This window comes from Nyctereutes procyonoides, unplaced genomic scaffold (genome assembly GCF_905146905.1).
Source record: "Nyctereutes procyonoides isolate TBG_1078 unplaced genomic scaffold, NYPRO_anot_genome, whole genome shotgun sequence".
Classification (NCBI taxonomy): Eukaryota; Metazoa; Chordata; class Mammalia; order Carnivora; family Canidae; genus Nyctereutes; species Nyctereutes procyonoides.
In genome coordinates, this window is record NW_026575157.1 from 3,099,607 (window position 1) to 3,122,652 (window position 23,046).

The window sequence follows — 23,046 nt, forward strand, 5'->3', positions numbered from 1 at the left end:
TTTCTAGGCTACAACTGTCACAGTGTAAAATAAGAAGTGTGGGGGAAATAATGTACACCTCTCGATCTCACTACTTCAGAGGTACCTAGCAACCCGGTCTCCAGGCAAGCAGCATGAATCTCCCTGGTAGTTTACTGCCCACTCACAGCAGAGGCGGCGTGCTCTCTGCAAATAGCCTACGTCTTTGCCAGTGCCAGCTTAGTGGTGGTGGTGGGGGGGTGGTGTCATTTGGTATCCTTGGGGACGTTTGGTTCTTGTTCTGGGAAGACTAGGGCAAAGCAATGACAATTTCCCCAAAGCTGTTTGTGGAATCAGAAATTAGGTCAAGCAGTTCTGTTCTTGGGGTTGCATAGTCTAAAATCAAAAGCGATCATTTTCAATCTTTGTTTTTTTGGTCTTTGACACATTTCTGTCATGGATTTTCCAAAATATTCATCACACTCTTTCTAAAGGATGAAAGGAGTGTTTTCCAGGTGTATCTATGCAATGAGTAATCCTCCTGACTCATTTGTCCATCTATCAACCCACCCAAAAATGCTACCATATCAGTTGTGCTCATAGTTTTTACCAAATCCACTTCCTGCTTCCAAAATGTCATTTGGGCTAAAGAGAGCCGTGCACTGGTTTACCAACCAGCCACATGGACTTTCCACTTCAGGCTCATGCACCACAGGGCCTTAAATACGGATATGGTGCTTTTAATCTCCTTTCTGTACCTCAGGGAATCGTTAGAGGTTCTTTATTTCTTTACTACTTATGTTTCCTCTGCATTTTAACCCTCCCCCAGAGTAAAAGCCTTGGAGAATGAAAGTCACATCTCTTGTGGAGGGAAACCAATCTTTTCCTGTGGTGGCTGATTAAAGAATAGAAGGACTCAGGCTTCTGTGCATGCAGAGCTTAATCTAGGAAACTGAGTGCTGCTGCATAGAGAGAGGGCTGATCCCAACATATCAGGAAGAGAATAGGTTAGTTTAACCTCTGAATCACTCCCTCCCTCACTCACCAAGCAGTAAGTGAATTCCTACCATGTGCCAGGCCCTCTACTAGGAACAGGGAAGACAAATACAAATAAAAAAATCTTACTGGTAAGCTGATAGTCTGGATGATATTTTAATGAAAACAACAATTAGGAACAGTGTCCGATTCATTGTAATACAAGTACTTTTAAAGTGTTTTGGGAGCTCACATGGGGATAGGGGTACTCTTTAGGGAGGTAGGAGGGGAGAGGAAATGAGATTAATATAATTTAATTTTTAATAATAGATGTGTTAAATAACTGGCTCACAACATTCCTGAAAATTTAACACTTGACTCTTATGAGCTGATGTGAACCTGCTCCAGCACACTTTGGGATGAAAGTGAAATTGGGAAGTGTAGATATGTCTTATAGCAACACTATGGACATATGTTTGGACTCTCCATGAGCAGGATATTTTGAAATGTTAGCTAGTGTTTTGTTTTTCTTGTTTTATGTATTTTTATTTCTTCTCAATGAAGGTGATTAAGATGTGATTAAGTTTTGTTTTTTCTTGTTTCAAAGGCTTTTTTCAAGTGTGAAATTTAAAAAAAATATATATTTTATTTATTTGAGAGAGAGAAGGAGAGCATGAGTAGGGAGGCAGAGGGGTGAGGGAGAAGCAGACTCCCTGCTGAGCAAGGAGCCCTGTGTGGTGCTCGATCCCAGAACCTTGAGATCATGACCTGAGCCAAAATCAAGAGTCAGAGGCTTAATGAACTAAGCCACTCAAGTACCTCATTTCAGAGACTTTCATATTGCTGGGCAAAACTTTTTCTAAAGAGTAGACTGCAAGTTACTTACTTTCACAGGACCATCTGGGTATAGTCAAGGTGAAGGTCAGTAATGAAGTTGTAGACTAAGATCAGAGGGCTCATTCTTGAATGCAGTGTGTGAGATCCTTGTAAATTTCAGAAGTTTCTTGGTGGAAAGAATGAGCCTAATAAAAAGACTGAAATTGACTTTCTCACCAACTAAGTAGAAGAAAGCTCAGCGTAATTTGACTATTTCAGAGAAGTGATGTTTCTTATACATATTGTGGAATTAAACTGATATCCATTTCAGCTGTAGGTCACACCTGCTTTTCTAACCCAAAATATGGCCTGATTGTATTTAAATTTTAAGAGAATAATCGTCACCTACAATTTGGAATTGGAAGAATTTTTTCTCATTGAAAAATGAGGCTAGTTAGGTGTGAATATCTACCATGATAAGGAGAATAATCAGGGTAGCCTATGGGAATAAAGAGGAGAAGAACAGGCTCTGCAATATTTTAGAGGATAAATCACAAAGGGTGGAATACAAGTTGCAGGATTTAAAATGTGAATTTTTATGGCTTAGAAGCAAATGCAACTCAGTGCCTCTGTTGGTTACCCCTACCTTCTGCATGCTTGGCACAAGGCCTCATACTTAGCAGGTGCTTAATACATGTTGAATGAATGAAAGAGTGAATAAATCCAATGCATGAACAAATATGCATGTTTTTACTACATTAAAAATGAGCCTGGTCAAGACAATGTCAAGACAAGCCATAGCTTGGGAGAAAATCTTTACAAAAGATACATCTAAAAAAGAGCTGTTATCCAAAATATACAAAGAACTTTTAAAACTCAGCGATAAAAAATGAACAACCTGATTTAAAAATACGTGAAGACATCTCACCAAAGAAGATATACAGTTAGCAAATAAGCATATGAAAAGATGCTCTACTTCATATGTCACCAGGGAAATGTAAATTAAAACACTAATGAGCTAAAATTATACATGTATTAGAGTGGCCAAAATACAGAACACTGACAACAAACAAATACTGGTGAGCGTACAGAGCAACAGGAACTCTCTCGTTCATTGCTGGTGGGAATACAAAATGGTACAGCCACTTTGGAAGACAGTGTGGTGGTTTCTTATAAAACTAATCATACTCTTACCATATGATTCAGCAATAACACTCCTTAGTATTTACTCAAAGGAGCTGAAAATTCATGTCTATACAAAAACCTGCACACACGAATGTTTATAGCAGCTTTATTTATAATTGCCCAAACTTGGAAGCAACCAAGATGTCCTTTCATAGGCGAATAGATCAGCAGACTGGTCTATCCAGTCAATGGAATATTATTCAGCAGTAAAATAGAATGAGTTATCAAGCTAGGAAGAGACAGGGAGGAGCCTTAAATGTAAGAAAGAAGCCAATCTGAGAAGGCTACATACTCTGTGATTCCTGCTATATGACATTCTGGAAAAGGCAAAAATATAGAAACAATAAAAAGATCAGTGATTGCCATGGAATAAGGGAAAGGGAAGATGAAAAGGCAGAACACAGAGGACTTTAGGTGATTGAAACTACTCAGTATGATACTGGACTGATGGATACATGTTATTATTATACATTTGTCAAAATCCATCAAATATACAATACCCGGTGAAGCATCCAACTGTTGATCTTAGCTCACGTCTTGATCTTGGGGTCATGAGTTCAAGACCCATATTGGTCTCTGTGCTGAGTGGTGATCCTCCTTAAAACGTGTGTGTGTGTGTGTGTGTGTGTGTGTGTATCACCAGGAGTGAACCCTGATGTCTACTATGAACTTTAGACAATAATGATGTGTCAGTGTAGGTTCACTAGTTGTAACAAATGGGCCAATCAGGTGGGGGATGTTGATAGTGGGGGAGGCTGTGTGTATATGTGAGAGGGTAATGGGAAATCTGAGTACCTTCCAGTCACTTATGCTGTGAACCTAAAACTCCTCTAAGTCTATTTAGAAGGAAAAAAAAAAAAGATTCTGGGAGCTAGCATGAGGATTTGTGACTTAGTACCTGAATGATGGTTATGAAAACAAGAGTATTCCTACATTGCTGGAAGATGATATTCTGACCAGTAGACTACACTTATATAAAGATCAATGAGCTCATCAATGATGACAAATAAGAGTTGGCAGGAGGAAATTCAGGTATACCAGATTATTTTGAGGTATGTGTTGCAGAATAGAATATGAGAAGTTGAATCAACTCAACCCAGTTTTCTGTTCCACGAATGTCAGGTAATTTTTTTTTAAGATTTTATTTATTTATTCATGAGAGACAGAGAGAGAGAGAGAGAGAGAGAGAGAGAGAGAGGCAGAGACACAGGCAGAGGGAGAAGCAGGCTTCATGCAGGGAGCCTGACATGGGACTTGATCCCGGGACTCCAGGATCACGCCCTGGGCCCAAGGCGGGCACTAAACTGCTGAGCCACCCAGGGATCCCCGAATGTCAGGTAATTTTGAACTTTATCGAAACTCTCCAGTAGTTTGGGGGGGGGGACTGTTCTGCTCCACTACTTTTTTACGAGACACTTGTAGCAAAAGCACATTTCAGACCACTTTGTCCTATGCAAACAAATATTTGCTAGCAAGCAGATACAAAATAATCAGACAGCCTGTGTATTCTTGGAATATTTTCAGTCTCAACCCTTGACACAGTGAGACCAGTCTCTTCATGAAAGGCTGTCTGCAAGATGAAGACAGGCATATTCTGCTGGAGGGAGGGTGAGGCCTTTTGGTCAGATCAGATGATAGGATTATCCACCCATGGGAGAGGTGCAGGATCATAGCAGCTGTCCCCCTCGTATGAACTACTCACCTGAATGGATACTTATATATATATTATTCCTGCAAAGATGGAGGTGCCTAAGTCCTCACAATCATGTAACTTAAATTCCACTAATTTTACCCATTAGAAATTCTTTCCTAAACACACTCAGTAATAGAGCTTCTTAAGTTTTGTTTGTTTGTTTGTTGTTTTGTTTTTTTTTGTTTTTTTGTTTTTTTGTTTTTTTAAAGATTTATTTATTTATGATAGACATAGAGAGAGAGGCAGAGACACAGGAGGAGGGAGAAACAGGCTCCACGCCGGGAGCCCGACGTGGGACTCGATTCCAGGACTGCTGGATTGCGCCCTGGGCCAAAGGCAGGCGCCAAACCGCTGAGCCATCCAGGGATCCCTGTTGTTTTGTTTTTTATAAGAATTTATTTGTTTGAGAGCAAGCACGAGCAGGGGGAAAGCAAGAGGGAAAAGCAGACTCCCCACTGAACAAGGAGCTGAATGCAGAGCTCAATCCTAGGACCCTGAGATCATGACCTGAGCCACAAGGCAGACCACTTAATCCACTGAGCCACCCAGGCACCCCTGAAGTTGGTTTTGACAAAAATACTTCTGAATGCCACTGGCCAGTTTTTAGGATGTTAATTCTATTTGGCCACCTCATATGTTAACTGATCCCTAGGATATAGGTAGATGAGAGTTAAATTGTTCACACAGAGCTCCTAATGTTTATATACTGCAGTACTGTAAAGGAAATTACAAGAAACAATAAAACCAAGAGAAATATCATGAAAAAGCGTTTTTAAAAGCTTCAACATCAAAATGAAACTGTACTTCTGCTTTGCTCTATACTGGTAACTATGAGATCTAATTGTATGTGTTCTCAATTATTGTGCTGGAGAGAGTGAGTGTATATGGACTGTATAACATTTAAACAAAAACAGTTTAAAGCAATTTACTGCCTTGGTTGATGTAGCTTCATGGCTCCTTTATGAGATTCCCCATTAACAAAGCCTTTTATGTAAGGCTTTATTTGATGGATTTTCTTTTCTTTTCTTTCTTCTTCTTTTTGTAACAAGAAGAGCCACAAGTACTATGGCTGAACAGAAAAATATCCCAGAGAGAGGTTGTCATAGGAACTGTGCCAGAAGAGCAGCTACTCGATAGAATGTACCATCCAAAGAAGAGAGGAAGGAACTGATCTTGAAGCTTCTCTTACCATCCATTTTAAGGAACAAATCTTTCATGAATCTCCTCATGGAAATTGTCTGCAGTGACAGCAGGGGTAGGTGAGATACTAGGAAACAGTGGGGCTGATGATATATATATATATATATATATATATATACCTCATAGGATTTTTGTGGAAGATTAAAATAGATAAAATATATTAAAATACCTACTCTATAAAGTCCCTAAAAATAATAGTAATAAATAACAATAGTCTTTACTATCTCATGTAATCCTCACTTGAACTCTCCAAGGAAGACTGTCATTCAGATTTTCCAGATGAAAAAAATGAAGCACAAAGAAGTTGAATTATTCCAGGTTCCGTGGTAAGTGGTAGAGCTGGAACTCAAATGCAGTGTTGCCTGACTCTAGGGCTCTTGCCCTTAGCTTCTCTGTTGGGCTAAACTAGTGGGCAATCAATAATTGGTAATAATTATAAAAATGCTTCTTTGGTGGTGGAATAGTGGGAGTTTCAATTGCCATAAGATACATATGGTAGAATGTTGCAGCATTTGTTAGTTTTGTTTTTTCCTTGAGCTTATTTTTCTTAAACCACATAAAAATGTGGTCCTATAGGTTGAAAAACTTTGTCCCATTCTCCCCTCCTTACTCCCCAATGAAGAGCTTCATTTCCCCAACCAATTGATGTCTTCCTAGGGAATTCTAAAAGCTCTTTTTCTCTCTCCCTCTCCCCTTCTCCTTCTCTCTCCTCTTCTTTCCATCCTCCCCACTTCCTTTTTTTTTTTTTTAAGGTTTTATTCATTTATTCATGAGAGACAGAGAGAGGCAGAGACAGAGGCAGAGGAAGAAGCAGGCTCCATGCAGGGAGCCTGGTGTGGGACGGGATCCTGGGTCTCCAGGATCATGTCCTGAGCTGAAGGCAGACACTCAACAGCTGAGCCACTCAGGCGTCCCCCCTCCCCCACTTCCTGAAGGAGGAATTCATAGCTGGAGCTTCCTTACTATGCCTTCCTCAAAGTTTTGAGACCCTATGTTATGGCTGAATTTTTTCCCCTCCAAAGTTCATATGTTGAAGTCTGTTAAAGAGAAAATTACTTGTTAAGAAAAACTAAGGCAGGATTTATTCAGGAGGGATACCACGTGGGTACAGGGACCAGGACAGTGGAGTTTTGTAGGAGGGGAGAGAGATTGGCCTCAACTTTGAATATACAGAAAAATAGAAATTTATAACCACGAAGCAGGGTTGGGGATCAGTGGACAGAGAATTACTAAGAGGAAATATTATAGGTAAGGGAGGATTCTGTCTAAACAAACCTGACCGGATTGCTGAAGTTAGGCCAGGGTGATGAGATATCATCTGGGGGAAGGTGGTGATGGGGAATCCGATCAGATATTGAGGGTGATCAGATATCGAAGATGGGCATTTCTTGTTAGACTGACTTAGCAGGATTCTTGCTAGAAATAGTCTACAAGGAAGGACATTGGAGCCCGATGTCAGGCCTAGTGAAAAAGAGCTCAGAGGAGCCGATCAAAGTTTGGTCAAGGCAAGAATCTTTGTCAAATCCTAACCCCCCAGTACCTGAGAATGTGACAATAATTGGAGTTAGGATGCCTAAAGAGATCATCAAGGTAAAATGAGGCAATTTGTGGTGTCTTAATAAGAAGAGGGGGTTAAAACACAGATACACAGAGGGTGGACCTTGCGAAGACATCAGAGGAAGACAGCCCTCTATAAGCCAAGGAGAAAAGTCTTTAGAAGAAACCAACCCCACCACTGTCTTGATCTTAGACTTCTAGCCTCGAGAACTAGGAGAAAATAACTTGCTATTGTTTAAACCACTCTGTCAGTGGCACTTTGTTATGGCAGCTCTAGCAAACTAATACACCCTACAGTGGTCTGAGCATCTTGAACTTTATTCAGATCTGTGTCACCCATTTCTCTTGGCATCTCTACTCTTGCCATTCTGTGGCTATGTCTGTTTCATTTTAGTTAAGCACCAGGTGTGGAATGCGAACCTCTGTGTAAAATGGCACAGGTTTACTCTTGAAATGACTCTGTGAACACTAAAGCCAGGAAAATTAACCAAGGTACATGGTGCTTTCCTCTGTGTTCTTATGCCTGCCTTCAACTTATCCAGAGTGGATCTTCCTCAGATTAAACACCACACTGCTCATCTCTAGATGCAAGTTCTTACAGGATTGTACTGCCATTAACTTTTTATATGTCTCTTTACTACCTCCACCTCACCCCCAGTTAATTTCTGAATTCACAGACACTGAGATTGTGCCTATGAATTATTCATTTCTATACACCCTATAATTCCTGGTTCAGAAGAGGCACTAATTTATATTTGGATTTTTTTAATGGAGTCTATATGTGTGTGTGTGTGTGTGTGTGTTTTCTTCTTTTTTATCTCTGATGAGGGGATTTTTTTAAGAGACTCAAATGAAAGAAATTTAAAGCACTTTAAATATGTAATGGTGTAATAGTCAATGTCATAAGAAATAGGTTTGTTTTTTATTTATTTTATTTTTTAAAATTTTATTTTTAAGTAATCTCTACACCTAATGTGGGATTTGAACCCACAATCCTGAGATCAAGAATCACATGCTCCACTGATTGAGCCAGCCAGGCACCCCAGGGTCTATTTTTATTTTAAATCCTCCAGTCAGAAGATTCTGAAATGCCTAAATCTCTTCTTACAAGGGAGACTGCAGGTATGATGGAGGTTGAGTTGTCTAGGAAAAATGGTCATCATGACCTAAAGGAATCTTAATGCCTACTTTACTCTCAGGATGTAGCCAGCACTCCACGCAGGGAGTCAGGCATCACTGGGGAATGGAGAGAGAAAGGAGATTGCATAGGAAAGGGATTCCCAGGCTCCCACTCAAGAAAGAGTCTGTAAAGACTATCAGGCATCTCATTGGAAAGTAAATATTTCACCTGCAGACATCCTTTGGCCTTCTTGTGTGTCTGGACTAGTTTCTTTCTTTTTTTACGATTTTATTTATTTATTTACATGAGAGACACAGAGAGAGAGGCAGAGACACAGGCAGAGGAGAAGCAGGCTCTCCACAAGGAGCCTGATGCAGGACTCGATCCTGAATCCCGGGATCACACCCTGAGCCGAGACAGACGCTCAACCACTGAGCCACCTGGGCATCCCTGGACTAGTTCCTAGTAGGATTCTTTTTGGTAATGAACTGTGCCTCCTTCTTGGACTTTTGGCAGAATAAAGGGAAGATATATTTGATTATGAACTATATCCAGCTGGGGATATTGAACCACAGAAACAGTACACCTGCTCCTTGGTTCTGAACAATGGGAGATGCTTGCTCTAGGGGTTGGGAGTGCGGATGTGTCTGGTTAGAAATAAGATACAGTCCTCCATAATATAGCCCTTCACCTGGCTCTTCTAGAGACATGATCCAAGGAAAGCCAACTTCTCCTAAAAGTGTTAGTAAAAATCTGGGTCATGAGCAACCATTATTTTTAGACAACAGTAGGTGATGTTCAAAGTAAGACATGTAACTAGCAACATGTATTTTTGCACTACTTGGATCACAGTCCTTCAGGAATTTACTGTTGGTAAAGACAGTTGCCAATATGCCACAGATTTGTATCAGGGACACCAAAGAAACAGAATCAATTATTCGTGAAGAAGCAGAACAATCCTCCATTAAATTTTGTATAATATCAAAAAAAAAAGCACAAGGAAAGGTCAAATCTATCCTCCAAGTTCTTAATTATAATTCAGAGAGCCAGGAGGGAAAGGGAATGGAGAAAAGGAAAAAAAAAAAATTAAATGGCTGCCTGGAGTTTGGGAACACTGAGTGGAAACGGAAGATATTTCTGTCTTTGATGTCAAACATCCACATGGTCACTTTTTTCCCCCTAAAGGCATTTAATTTTGTGGGATTGGATTCTTCTTTCTGAGACCTAGGAAAATATAAATGCCATCAACTGTTTTATCTCATCTGTGTAGTTTGAAGCTGTTTGTTTGTGGGTAAGGAAGTTAACACCACAAAAAGCACTAAAACCCTACAACATGCCAGCTTTGGATGATTCATAGAAAACAGTCACAATGCAGGTCAGATGGTGCATTTCTGATGTAAAAAAGAAAAAAAAAAGGATTGCTTAAAAGTGTGTATCCAGAAAATACAAGACTTGTATTATTTGTCATCCACTGAAAGCTAAATAGCATTGGGATATGGTTATTTTAAGTTACAGTTTGAAAAACCAAAACTGGTGATTTCTGAAAACAAACAAAAAATGCTAATTTAAATGTTTTGAAAATTGGCACAAAGGAGAAAAAAAGGGCCTTTCATGTGATATATAAGGAAAATCTGTTGAAGACAATTAGTTCCTACAGGAATAGGATTGATAATGTGACATTTATTCACTTTGATCTAAATTTAACATCTACCCACATTTTCAACGTTCCAGTGCCCTTCTGGTTACTATAGTGATCATACCTTGCAACTCAACATTTAATTCCTAGGTAACAGACAACAATCGTGGATACCAAGGAGAGCATAGGTAAAATCTGTTTTATTAAATACTTTCTGGTGATGCCTGGGTGGCTCCGTTGGTTAAGTGTCTGCCTTCGGCTCAGGTCAAGGTTTCAAGGTCCTGGGATGGAGTCCCACATTGGTCTCCTTGCTCAGTGGGGAGCTTACTTCTCCCTCTCCCTCTGCTGTCCCCCCCCTTCTGCTCTCTCTCTCAAATGCATTAATAAAAAATCTTTAAAAAATTACTGTCTGGAGTTTGCTAATTGAAAAGCATCTCTCTCTTCCCTGCCCCTCCCCTCTTTTTTGCATGGTTTAGGTTTGCTACACCTAATGAAGAGATTGAAATATCCCCAAACATAAGTTGTACAAGAAGAATCAAGAAGCATGTTTAGGCACTAAATGTGAGTGTATGGATCTTGATGTGATGGCATAACATTGCTAGGGAAACAAAAAATAAAGGGTTCTAAAATAAGTACTTTTTGGGGCACCTGAGTGGCTCAATTGGTTGAGTGTCTGACTCTTGATTTAGGCTCAGGTTATAATTTCAGGATCATGGGCTCCATGCTCAGCAGGGAGTCTGCTTCTCCCTCTCCCTCTGCCCCTCCCCTACTTTGTGCACACACTCATCTTGTCTCATAAATAAATTAAAAAAAATTTTTTTAAAGTACTTTTCAGCTGGAGCTGACCTAAAAAGTCATTATTGATGTTTGATGAAACTGTGAACAAAAAAATACCCTCAGTAGTTGGAGTGTCTGTTCTAATAATGTACCATATTTAATGTTTATTCTTCTTCTAATATAGACAGATCCATGATGTGAAAGATTTTTTTCCACAAAAGCAACTTGCATTAGAAACTTCCAAACAGGGGATCCCTGGGTGGCGCAGCGGTTTGGCGCCTGCCTTTGGCCCAGGGCGCGATCCTGGAGACCCGGGATCGAATCCCATGTCGGGCTCCCTCCATGGAGCCTGCTTCTCCCTCTGCCTGTGTCTCTGCCTCTCTCTCTCTCTCTCTCTCTGTGACTATCATAAATAAGTTAAAAAAAAAAAAAAGAAACTTCCAAACAAATGCAGAAGAATCTCCTGACCATTGAAAAGACAAACAGGAAGAACTTCATTATATTTTGCTCCATACTTTTGAAACATCTTGTCAAAAGGTCTTTTTCAGCTCTCCAATAAAAAGACTGTCCAGAGATTCATACCTGACTAGCACTGAGACACTCCAACATTTACACGTCTAGGTTTGGGCCCTGTGATGCAGTCTTAATGTGTCAGTTGAAGTGCAAGTCAATTGAAATGCAGGATTCTGAAACAAGGACCCACACTTTTTTTGGTTGTTTTTAAGTAATCTCTATGCCTGAAGTGAGGCTTGAATTCAGGATCAAGAGTCTCATGCTCTGCATACTGAGCCAGTCAGGTGCCCCAAGAACCCACACTTTCAAATCTAGCTTTTCTATTGCCACACAGTAATGGCAATATAAAAGGAAAACATAAACGAAAAATTTAATAAAACAGACCAAAAATATACTGGAAAAGTGGAGAGTGATAAAAAAAAAAGAAGAATATCAAGAAATCACAGTGTTGAAATATCTTCGGAAACCTAATAGTAATACTGATGGTAACAGTGATGACTCTCTCCTTATGTGCCCAGCCCTATGACAGGTACCTTAACTTTCATCCTGTGTTTAATCCTCATGACAGCTATGGCAGACTATCATTATTAACACCTCCGTTTTACAGATGAGAAAGTAAAACTAAGAACATTAGAATGAGTAACTTGCTCAAGGGTTTCCAGTTATGCTGGTAAGTAGTAGGACTTGTACATATTTTTTAAAAGTTGGGGATCCCTGGGTGACTCAGCGGTTTAGCGCCTGCCTTCGGCCCAGGGCATGATCCTGGAGTCCCTGGATCGAGTCCCACATCAGGTTCTCTCATGAATGAATAAATGAAATCTTAAAAAAAAAAAAAAGTAACAACAACAGAAAAAGGCAGAGAGGAGACATTATGGGTAGTTGGTCTCATCAGTGCCAAAATATAACATAGGGGATCCTTGGAGCTTGCACTGTAGTCCAAACCATTGAATGCATGGTCAAGTGGCTAGAACAGGTACCCAAAGCTCCCCTTGAAGGAACCAGAAACTGGGACATAGATTTGAGTTTCATAAAGCCTTTTTGTTTGTCTTCTTAGGGAATTTTTCATGTGCTCTTTAATAAAAAATATTTACACTTATGTATATAGCCACACTCTCACATTGGGAACATTGGGAAGGGGAGTAGGTCGAAATTCCTTTTTTTTTTTTTTTAAGATTTTATTTATTTATTCATGAGAGACACAAAGAGAGAGGCAGAGACACAGGCAGAGGCAGAAGCAGGCTCCATGCAGCGAGCCTGATGTGGGACTCGATACTGGGTCCCCAGGATCATGCCCTGGGCCAGAGGCAGGCGCTAAACCGCTGAGCCACCCAGGGATCCCCTATTTTTTCAAAATTCTTTAGAGTAACTGATATGCCCCAACATGCTAGTGATAAACTTATTTATTTATTTATTTATTTATTTATTTATTTATTTATTTATTTATTTATTTATTTATTTATTTATTTATTCCTCCTACGGTGTAGTCTGGATCAAAATGGGTGATAGGTTTATTTCTGTTCTTGGGAACTCAGGGTGGGTGGCAAACAGTGATAATCATATTTCATTACAGCCCGGTGTAATTTTAGCAGTTCATTCTGCAAGTCCCAGCATGTATTATTGATTATTGTTCCATAGGAATCAGTACAGATGAAATGTAAGATCGAGTGGTCTCTTGTAAAGTGACTTGCATAACATTTAACGGTTCATACCGAACTTCTAAGGATTAGTAGAAAAGAATAGTAACTGCAGTGCACCACAAGAGGGCGCGCTGGTACTTTTAAATTCAATAACTTGGCCAGTATTGTGAGTGTAAAGACAAGGTGCAGATTTCACTTACAAGCCAGTTGCCTTTCTACAATCATTAAATATCAAATCTCCATGATTTTTAAAGTAACTTTCGTGGGATTTGAAAATAGTGATGAGGTTTTTAAGGCATATACTTTTCAAATATTTTATTTATTTATTTGACAGAGAGAACAAAGCAGGGGGAGTGGCAGGCAGTGGGGGAGGGAGAGGCGGATTCCCTGTGCAGAGCCCCACAGGAGGCTCAGTCTTGGGACTCCAGGATCAGGCACCCTGGCATGTTGTTTTTTTTATTTTCATGGAAAGAAATGAGACTTTTTCCCCCCTAAAAACATATTTTCCTGGGTTAATATTTTATTAAATATTACTTTGTACTATCGCCAGTTATCAAAACAGCTTGGAAAAAATTAAAAGAAAAATTGTTTCTTTTTCTTATCAGCAATACAAATTACAAAGTGGTAAAACCGAGATTCATTTTAGTAGATGGAGGAAAGGTTACTTGGAGAGAATGATGACAAACTAATAGATTTTCACATAGTCTTTTCCATACCCGTTAACCTCACACAAGTAACAAGGTGATTTATTATATATTAAAGAATAGCTTTTATTAACAAGATTGTCTATCATTTTTAGTTCCTAATAGTACCTCTTTAATAACCAATGAAATCTGGACATGGGATTGAAAAAGGAATATGAATGTTGTACCCTAAAGTTATGGATTAAAAATAAAGAAAAACAGGCAAACAACAAAATTCTCATAGCATATATGATTTGAGGTGATCCTGGAGGTATATGTGGTCTTTCTCTATCAGGGTAAAGTTTATAAATATTTTCATTAGAAATGTTCCTTTAGTCCAAGGATTGGCAAACTTTTTCTGAAAAGAACCGGATAGTAAATACTTTTTCTGAAAAGAACCGGATAATAAATACTAGGAGCTATTCACTTGCTACCGTAGTGTGAAAGCAGCCACAGATAGGCAAATGAATGGTGCTGGTTGTGTTCCAATAAAATGTTATTTACAAAAAAACAGGTGCCGAGCTAGATTTGGCCCCAGGATCATAGTTTGCTTAATCTTGCTTTATTCTAGCGGTGGATCCCTTAACAGATAAAAGGTGAGGGAGTAGGAGAAATAGCTTTGGAGACCAGGACATGGTGGGGAAAAAAGAACCTCTAACTGGAGAGCATAAGGATATAAAAAGCTTCACCTCAGGTCCCAAGAGATGCTCAACAGTCCTTAGCAAGAACCAAAATAACAGCTGTCTTAGGAAGGAAGTGTATTTTAGAAAATTGGTTGAAACATATGCATAGGCCTACGTCTAAAATAAGTAAAGCCCTGAAGGTGCAGTAAATCAAAAATGTCTGAGAGATGGGGAGTTTGCTCTGCGCATCAGTTGCCCTGGCATGGTGAGCCACAAATAAGTAAGGAAAATCTGGAACCCTGCAGGAAACTATAGAGTTTTGCGGCAAGACAATTGTGGGTGATAAATTAGAATGGACTTTCTGAACATAAGGAAGCACCCCTAAGTCCCAACCTAAGATATTTTCTAAAGGACTGCTGGAATTTTAAATATTTTGAAAATAGATTCCATGATTCATAGAAAGAGCAGATACATTTCCTAAGAGTGACAGATGCATTATACTTTGTTTTAGGAGATGAGGTAAGATTTCCATAAAATCAATTAATTGCTGGGAAAAAATAAAAAAAAACAAACAAACACAGGAGACTTATACACTGCCATAGTTCCCAAGTCTGGCAGCAGAAAAATGTCAAGGAGATTTCTTAAAAAACACAGTTTCTCAGGTCTCATTCCAGACTGATGGGATTAAATTTCCCAGAGCCTGTGGCTGAGGCATTCCTGACAGTGCTGCACAAGTGGGTCCTGAGAATGGCGAGGCTACCACAAGCCCAGGGGCCAGCATTTGGAAGCCAGTAGGACAAAGGACAAACCCCAGGTTTGAAGTTTGGCCATATTAGGTTCAGATTTCAGGTTCTGCCTTATATTAGTCATTTGACCTTGAGCTGGTGATGTAATATTTACAGGCTTCAATCACAGTACCGGTAATGTGGAGCCTCTGTGTGCCCCTATGGGAAGGGTTAAAAATCTGATGTGGCTGTCAGGCTTGGAGTATAGATGCTTCTGGCTCATTTACATCCTATCTCCCCGTTCTTCATGGGGATGATATAGCTGGATTTGCTCCATTCACCACTTCACAGGATTTTACTAAAAGTGAGAGCATTTTTAAGAAGATCCATAAGTTTAGTTTTTTTCCACAGAAGCATTTCTTCTTGAATTTCCTGAGAACTCTGTCATCAGGTCATGCCATCTCTACTCTTAAACACTAACTAGAGAGGAAGAAGACAAAGAGGGGAGATGTTGGGCTCTCAAGCATCCCATCAAGTCCTAGCTTGTGCTGACTTTGCAACTTTGTTTAAGGCAGTTACAAACTCCTTGCTGGTAACTTGGCCTTGGCTTCCAAATTCCTGTTGTAGTTGAGCTTTGTTCTTACATGCAGGTGTAGGAGGTTTTTCTTCTCAGAAGTTGAGGCCACAGGGAATTAGGCCACACCTGCTGCTCCTTTATTTTTCTCTCCTCTATGGTTTATCTGAACGAAGAAGAGTATCCTTCCCTCTGAATCTGGAGTGTGGAAAATCATGGGCAGCCTACTGTTAATTGTTGCTTGGCGGGCAGACATGATCCCAAGGAGGGAGTTGGCAATTCCCTTCCTCTGGCCAGCAGCATGCTTCCTATTTGTAAGTAATTATTCATCTATTCTTTGGGAAGAGGGGTTGTACCTCTTTCCTGAAACACACGAGACCAAAATGAATTCATCAAAGAGGAAAATAAGTTTGTAGTGCATGTTGTTAACAAGTTCTCTCCGCAGTAGGAAAGTGATTGGGGGACATAAGAGAAGTGGAGTTTAGTAATCATTTCCTTATTTTGGTGAAAGAAGAAAGCCACAAGAAATAAAATTCTGGTTAAAGGAAGAGTTGCTTTTGTTTACAGGTTCCTAGTGACTTCTCCAGTGGTTATGGCTGGCAAGTTTGAGAGGCAAATTTACATTTCAGGAGCTTGGGAGCTCAGCATTTGAGTCCATTTCTTTGCAAATAAAACCTGAGGGTTTAGTTTGTTCTAATTTAGAGTTGGACATTAGCCAAATTAGGAGTGAAGAATTCTACATCAGCAGGTTTACTGCTTAATTTTACTATCGGTTCTACTTAGCAACTTCAAGCACATTAAATGAGGCAGCTATAATCTTTTAGGGAATCAAGATAGGACAATTGGACATTAGAGGTTTTTTTTTTTTTTTTAAAGGACAATAGCTCTATAAATTGAATGACACTTGTAAGGTCCAAAAGTAAATCTAAATTTTAAGTTATTCCCTAAAACTATGCACATCTCTCAGAATCTCAAGAGAAGTAAGTATTCTCTTGAATATTCAAGAGTGTTCAGTCCCTGCTCAGCAGGTAGCTTGCTTCTCATTCTCTCTCTGCCTCTCCCCTTGCTTGTGCTATCTCGCTCTGTCAAATAAATAATTTTTTTTGAATTCAATTAGTTCAAATTAGAAGTAAAATTGTTAAATAAAGCTGAAATACTCATGTGGAGAAGAAAAAAGGAGACAAAAAGATGAGCGGCCTGCCACTTTTTTTTTTAGGCCAGTAATCTTGTATGTGAAAGGAGTCGCATCTTTAAGATGAACTATTAATGCTTTTTGTTTTTCTAAAATAACACTTGAAGGGATTACTTTGGGTTCAGAATAATGGTATTACTTGGGTGCTTGAAATGATTGCTTTGTGCATTTCCAGACACTTTTGATATTTGTGATGGAAAAAGCTAGTTCAGGCCAGGAGAAAGACTTTCAACACTTTGGTACTTACAGTGTGTTTTCACAAATGGGCTGAGACACACTGAGATATCACTTGATAATGGTGCTTCCCCACACAATGAAAACTTGGAGTAAAATTTAAAAATGAGTAACAAATTATATGGAAGCAAGTAGCTAATTCAGCTAAAACATTACTTTGTTTTAGAAACTAGAAACCTTGACATCATCTTTTGTTCCTTCTGCCCCTAATCAGTGCCCAAGATCACACTCCCTTCCTCTCGTTTTCTTGGCTGCTGCTTTGAACATTTCTTCAATGTCTTCCCTCTAAACTACTGGAGCAGTTTCTAAATTTTTTCCTGCATTTCCCTCTATTTTTTTTGTAATCCATCCTCCTGAAACATAGACCCATCCTTCTATTATAAACCTTTGTTTGGCACAACTCTGATAATCCTGGTAAAGACAAATGTTCCCTGGGTTCTCTTTGCTTTGGAGTAAAACCTTCACTGAAAGTTCAGTCCCACAGAGAGGGAAGTGTTAGGGTTAGGCAGATTGTCAGATGCCAACCAAGTAACTTGGGGTTCTTCCAGAAGCTGCAAGTCTAGGGGAAAACTGGATTGCTGATGAAGACACTGAGAAGCCCAGTTGCATGCACTGAGTACATGGTGAGGATGGGAGAAGGATGCAGGCCCAATGGACAATGTGTGCCCAAGACGCTAGACAATGGAGAGTAATAGCTGGACTATATCTACAGCCCATTCTCTAATAGATACATGACATTCTACTTCCTGTCCTGTTGGGAAACTCCTGAAGGTTGAACTGACCAGTTTTGGATCTTGATAATGCCAGTGAAGCAAGACTAAGAAGGGCTTCCTCCATTTTCTATAATCATGATTTCCAACCTGAGCTCATCCTATGAATTTCTTAGGAAGATTCCGGGGGTCCATTACAAGTGGTCTGAATCAGATTATTCAGATTATCCAGATGTGACCCCAGAAATATGTATTTAAAACAAGCTATCCAGAAAATTCCTTTTTTTAAAAGATTTTATTTATAGCATTGAGGGGAAGGGCAGAGGGAGAGGGAGAGAGAGAATGAGAGAGAGAGAGAGAGAGAGAGAGAGAATCTTAAGCAGACTCAGCACTGAGCTCAGAGCCGTACTTGAATGCTTACTTGACTGAGCCACCCAGACACCCCCAGGTAATTCTTAAGTAGCCAGTTGAGCACAAGTGTGAGGAATCAGTGACTTCGGGGGGGGGGGGGAATCAACATTCCTCACCATGATGTTCAAGGCTTTCAGCCACAAAATCCCCATCATTCTGTAGCCATTCACCTTTGTCAGTTTTTTTTTTCTCTGTGCCCCCCTCAGGGTTGTGAGGTTGAGTCCCCCATCAGGCCCTGTGCAGGGCATGGAGCCTGCTTAAGATTCCCTCTCTCCCTTAAAAAACAAAAAACAAAAAAGTCTTCATTGCAAGAGAGTGTCCTCAGTTTCAAATGTCAATTTGTGCTTTTTACCTGTGCTTCTGTGATCAAGCAGCTGCAGGTTGGAAGTTTCCAAGATTCCCTCCTTGGACTTCAGATACCAGTCACACATCCAGGCGGTTATCTGTACTTGTGACCAATTAGCTATAAATCAGAGGCTCCCACAGCCCCCTCCTTGGATTTGGTTAATTTGCTAGAGTGGCTCACAGTACACCGAACTCAGGAAATCTGTTTGCTTACTAGTTTACCAGTTTATTATAAAGGATATTTAAAGGCTGAGAACCAATAGCTAGATGAGGAGATAACATAAGTCAAGGATGTGGGAAAGGGCATGGATTCTCCAAGCCTCTCCAGGCATACCACTCTTCCTCACATCTCTACTTGTGCACAGCCTGGCAGCTCTCCAAATCCCTTCCTTTTGGATTTTTATGGAGGCCTAATTACCTAGATGATTGATTAAATCGTTGGCCATTGGTGATGGAACTCATTGTTCAGCCCTTCTCCCCTTTCAGGCGGTAAGGGAAGTAGGATTGAAAGTTCTAACCCTCTAACACATGGTTGGATTTTCTGGCAAACAGCCCCATCTTTAGGTTACTTAGAGGCTTTCTAAAAGTCACTCACCCACGTAACAAAAGATGTCTTTATCATTCTCATCACTTAGGAAATTACAAGAGTTTTAGGAGGTCTCTGCCAGAAGCTGGCACAAAGACCAAATATGTATTTCTTATTATAAATCACAATGTCACACCTACACAACCCTTAATATAGTACCAGTCACATAGAAGGTGCCTAATAAATGTTGAGTCATGGAGTATTTATGTGAACACGGTGCTATCACTGTGAAGGCTAAGATAATTTTAGCAGCACTCAGAAATTGGGAACTCCAGACTCCTCTCAGAAAGTGAATGGGGAGAGTTTTTTTGTCTTTTTCTTTGTCATATTTCAGTTAAGACCAGTCATAAAGCATGCTGGGACATCATCAAAATCACACCGGGAGGGTAAGGAAGGAATCCATGATCTACCAGAAGAAGGACTAGAGTTGCCTTATATAGAGATATACAAGGTCTCAGCTCTCATACCTTTTAAATTCTAGTGGGAGAAATGGACCAAAACCAAGTTAAACAAGTACAATTTTTCCAAAATGGTAAGTGTTTATCCTAGTAAAGGAGACAGTGGAGAATATATAAATCAGATGATTCAAATAGTGGTAAGTGCCATGAAAATAAAAGTGATGATGTGTCCAAGAGAGTTTGCTTATTAAAGGTGGTGGGGACAAGATTAGGACTCTCAGAGATGTCTTCTGTGTTGAGAAGTGGATATGAAGAAAGAGCTGACAGGAAACATTTCCAGGAAGAGGAAACCCCAAGTGGCACAACCTAGAGATATGAATGAACTTGAGTGTTTAAGGAACATTAAAAGACACATGTGACTAGAGGCCAGGAATGAGGGCCAAATGTGGGGCCCTGGAATTTTCATTTTATGCCAATTGTGTTGGAAAGGCATTGGAGAATTTGAAGGAAGGAGTGATATGATTTCATCATTTGATCAATCCTGAGAAATATTTAAGAGGTGTAATTAGCAGAATTAGGTGATTTCTAAAATACATTTCTTTTCTTTTTTTTTTTTTAAGATTTTTAATTTATTCATGAAAGACACACAGAGAGGCAGAGACAGAGGCAGAGGGAGAAGCAGATGCCTCACAAGGAGCCCGATGTGGAACTCTCTCCCAGGATCGCAGGATCATGACCACAGCTGAAGGCAGACGCTCAACCGCTGAGCCACCCAGGCGTCCCTCTAAAATACATTTAAAGGAAAGAGTGGAAGGTATTGCAAAGATTCAAAGGTGAGTTTCAGGTTTTTGGCTTGGCTAATTGGGTGACTGAGAAAAATACAGAAAGACAAAGTTTTTGGGGTTTTTTTTGTTTAAGATTTTATTTATTCACAAGAGACACACAGAGAGAGGCAGAGACATAGGCAGAGGGAGAAGCAGGCTCCTGGAGAGGAGCCTGATGTGGGACTCTATTCTAGGACCCCGGGATCATGCCCTGAGATAAAGGCAGATGCTCAACCACTGAGGCACCTTACAGGTGCCCCAAAAGGTGAAAACTGTGTGTAAAGTTTGATATACTATATTAGACATGCTGAGTCTGAGGTTCCCTGTGCTATCCAAGGGGAAAGGTTGAGTAAGAAATTGAGCATATGTATCTGAAGCTTTGGGAAAAGTCTCAGAGGTATAGATTAGAGACTCTTCATTTTCACGTAGGTAGTTGTTAAAACCTCAAGTGGATGACATTACACCAAGAGCGTGCAGCATGAGTGCGCTGTGGACAGACCCTTGGGAACAAGAAAATATCAAGTAAAAAAACATGGGAAGCAATCAAAGGAATCATTTTTTTTAGGAATCATTTTTATAATAAAAACTTACACATTCATTATATTTGATAGAATGGAGGCACTGATGAGCCTGAGGAGGCAAGTTGAAGCAGAAGTGACTTCACTTTGTGTTGACTGCTCTTTGAGAAACCTGGCAGAGAGTGGAAGGAGACAAATTATAGAGAGCAGTACAAGATTAGTGGAATTTTTTTTTGAGGGGTGGAGAATGCTTGATACTATTTACAGGCTAAGAAGAGAAAAGAAGAGAAAGAAATTTAATATTTAAGAGAAGAAGGAAAGTTGGCAGAATGAGAGCTTGAAAGAAAGATGGAGGGATTTGGAAGAGTTAACCTTATATGAGACGGACACCTTATTTTCTTAGCATGAAATGAGGTAAGTAAATAATAAAGTGTGGATGTCCACACATTTGCATACAAGGTGGTAGGATTTTAAAAGGGGGATTTATAGTCCCAATATAGTCCCAATTGTCTTATCTAATCTAGTTAGATAGTAAAAGATTGCTGATCCAAGAGCTCTGAATATATACAATGGTTTATTTTTTTATTGAAGTTAAATTCACAAACATAACATTAATTATTTGATTTATTTATTTTTAAAGATTTATTTATTTATTTTAGAGAGAGAGGGAGTATGAGCCAGAGGGACAGAGGGAGAGGGAGAAAGAATCTCAAGCAGACTCTCTGCTGAGCCAAATGCAGGGCTCAATCTCATGACCCTGAGATCATGACTTGAGCCCAAACCAAGAGTTCGATGCTTCACTGACTGTACCACCCAGGTGCAGTAATAATATAATAATAATAATAAATATTATTTATTTATTTAATTTTTAAAAAGTATTTTATTTATTTATTCATGATAGAGAGACAGAGAGAGGCAGAGACACAGGCAGAGGGAGAAGCAGGCTCCATGCAGGGAACCTGACGTGGGACTCAATCCCGGGACTCCAGGATTGCGCCCTGGGCCAAAGGCAGGTGCCAAACCGCTGAGCCACCCAGGGATCCCCTTTATTTATTTATTTATTTATTTATTTATTTATTTATTTATTTTTTATTTAAACATTATGTCTGTTTTGTTTTTTTTTTAATTTTTATTTATTTATGATAGGCACACAGTGAGAGAGAGAGGCAGAGACACAGGCAGAGGGTGAAACAGGCTCCCTGCACCGGGAGCCCGACGTGGGATTCGATCCCGGGTCCCCAGGATCGCGCCCCGGGCCAAAGGCAGGCGCCAAACCGCTGCGCCACCCAGGGATCCCCCCCCTTTATTTATTTTTTTAAAGTAGGCTCCACATCCACTGTGGGGCTTGAACTCAACCCTGAGATCAAGAGTGGCTCTACCAATTGAGCCACTGAGGCACTCCTAAAATTAACTATTTTAAACATTTTATTTATTTATTCATGATTTTATTTATTTATTCATGAGAGACACAGAAAGAGGCAGAGACATAGGCAGAGGGAGAAGCAGGCTCCCCATGAGGAGCCTAGTGAGAGACTCAATCCCAGGATCCCGGGATGGTAACCTGAGCCAAAGGCAGAAGTTCAACTATTGAGCCACCCAGGTGCCCCTAAAATTAACTATTTTAAAGTGAACAATTCAGTGGCATTCATTCATTGTTATATTCACAATGTTGAGCAACCACTACCTGTGTCTAGTTCAACATACCTAAAGAAAATTCTATATCTATTGAATTCTTCTGCATTTTCCCCTTCTCCCATTCCCTAGCAATCATTAATTTGCTTTCTGTTTATATGACTAAACCAATTCTGCACATATCTTTTTTCTTTCTTTTCTTTTTTTATAATACCAATTCTGCATATTTCCTATAAATGGAGTCATATAATATGTGAACTTTTGTATCTGGCTTCTTTCACTTACCATAGTGATTTCGAGGTTCATCCAGGCTATAGCATGTACCTTTTTATGGCTGAATTCCTTTTATATATATAACCATAATTTGTTCATCCATTTATCTGTTGATGGACACTTGGGTCTTTGATGTATAAATCTTTCAATTTCTTAGTTGTGTTTATTCTTATTTTATTTTTGATATTATTGTAAAGGGCATTGTTTTCTAAATTTTCTTTTTGTAGTGATTTTTTCTTTTTGTTAAAGTT

At 39.6% G+C, this 23,046-nt stretch overlaps 1 protein-coding gene and 1 long non-coding RNA gene across 3 annotated transcripts in view; both read left to right on the forward strand.

The window, feature by feature from the left end:
• Window positions 1–5,715, forward strand: part of CXADR (CXADR Ig-like cell adhesion molecule) — a 122,676-nt gene extending 116,961 nt beyond the window's left edge. The window contains exon 8 of the mRNA XM_055313832.1: window positions 5,677–5,715. Within this exon, the coding sequence (XP_055169807.1) occupies window positions 5,677–5,700 (24 nt within the window). The 3' untranslated portion in view covers window positions 5,701–5,715. The remainder of the gene's footprint in view (window positions 1–5,676) is intronic.
• Window positions 5,716–15,678: 9,963 nt separating this feature from the next.
• Window positions 15,679–23,046, forward strand: part of LOC129502322 (uncharacterized) — a 43,650-nt gene continuing 36,282 nt past the window's right edge. Inside the window, exon 1 of one of the 2 annotated variants that reach the window (XR_008662937.1) lies at window positions 15,679–15,986. This is a non-coding gene — a long non-coding RNA (uncharacterized LOC129502322). Of the gene's footprint in view, window positions 15,987–20,387; window positions 21,305–23,046 lie in introns of those variants that run through there. The other variant, XR_008662936.1, reaches the window with a different exon arrangement.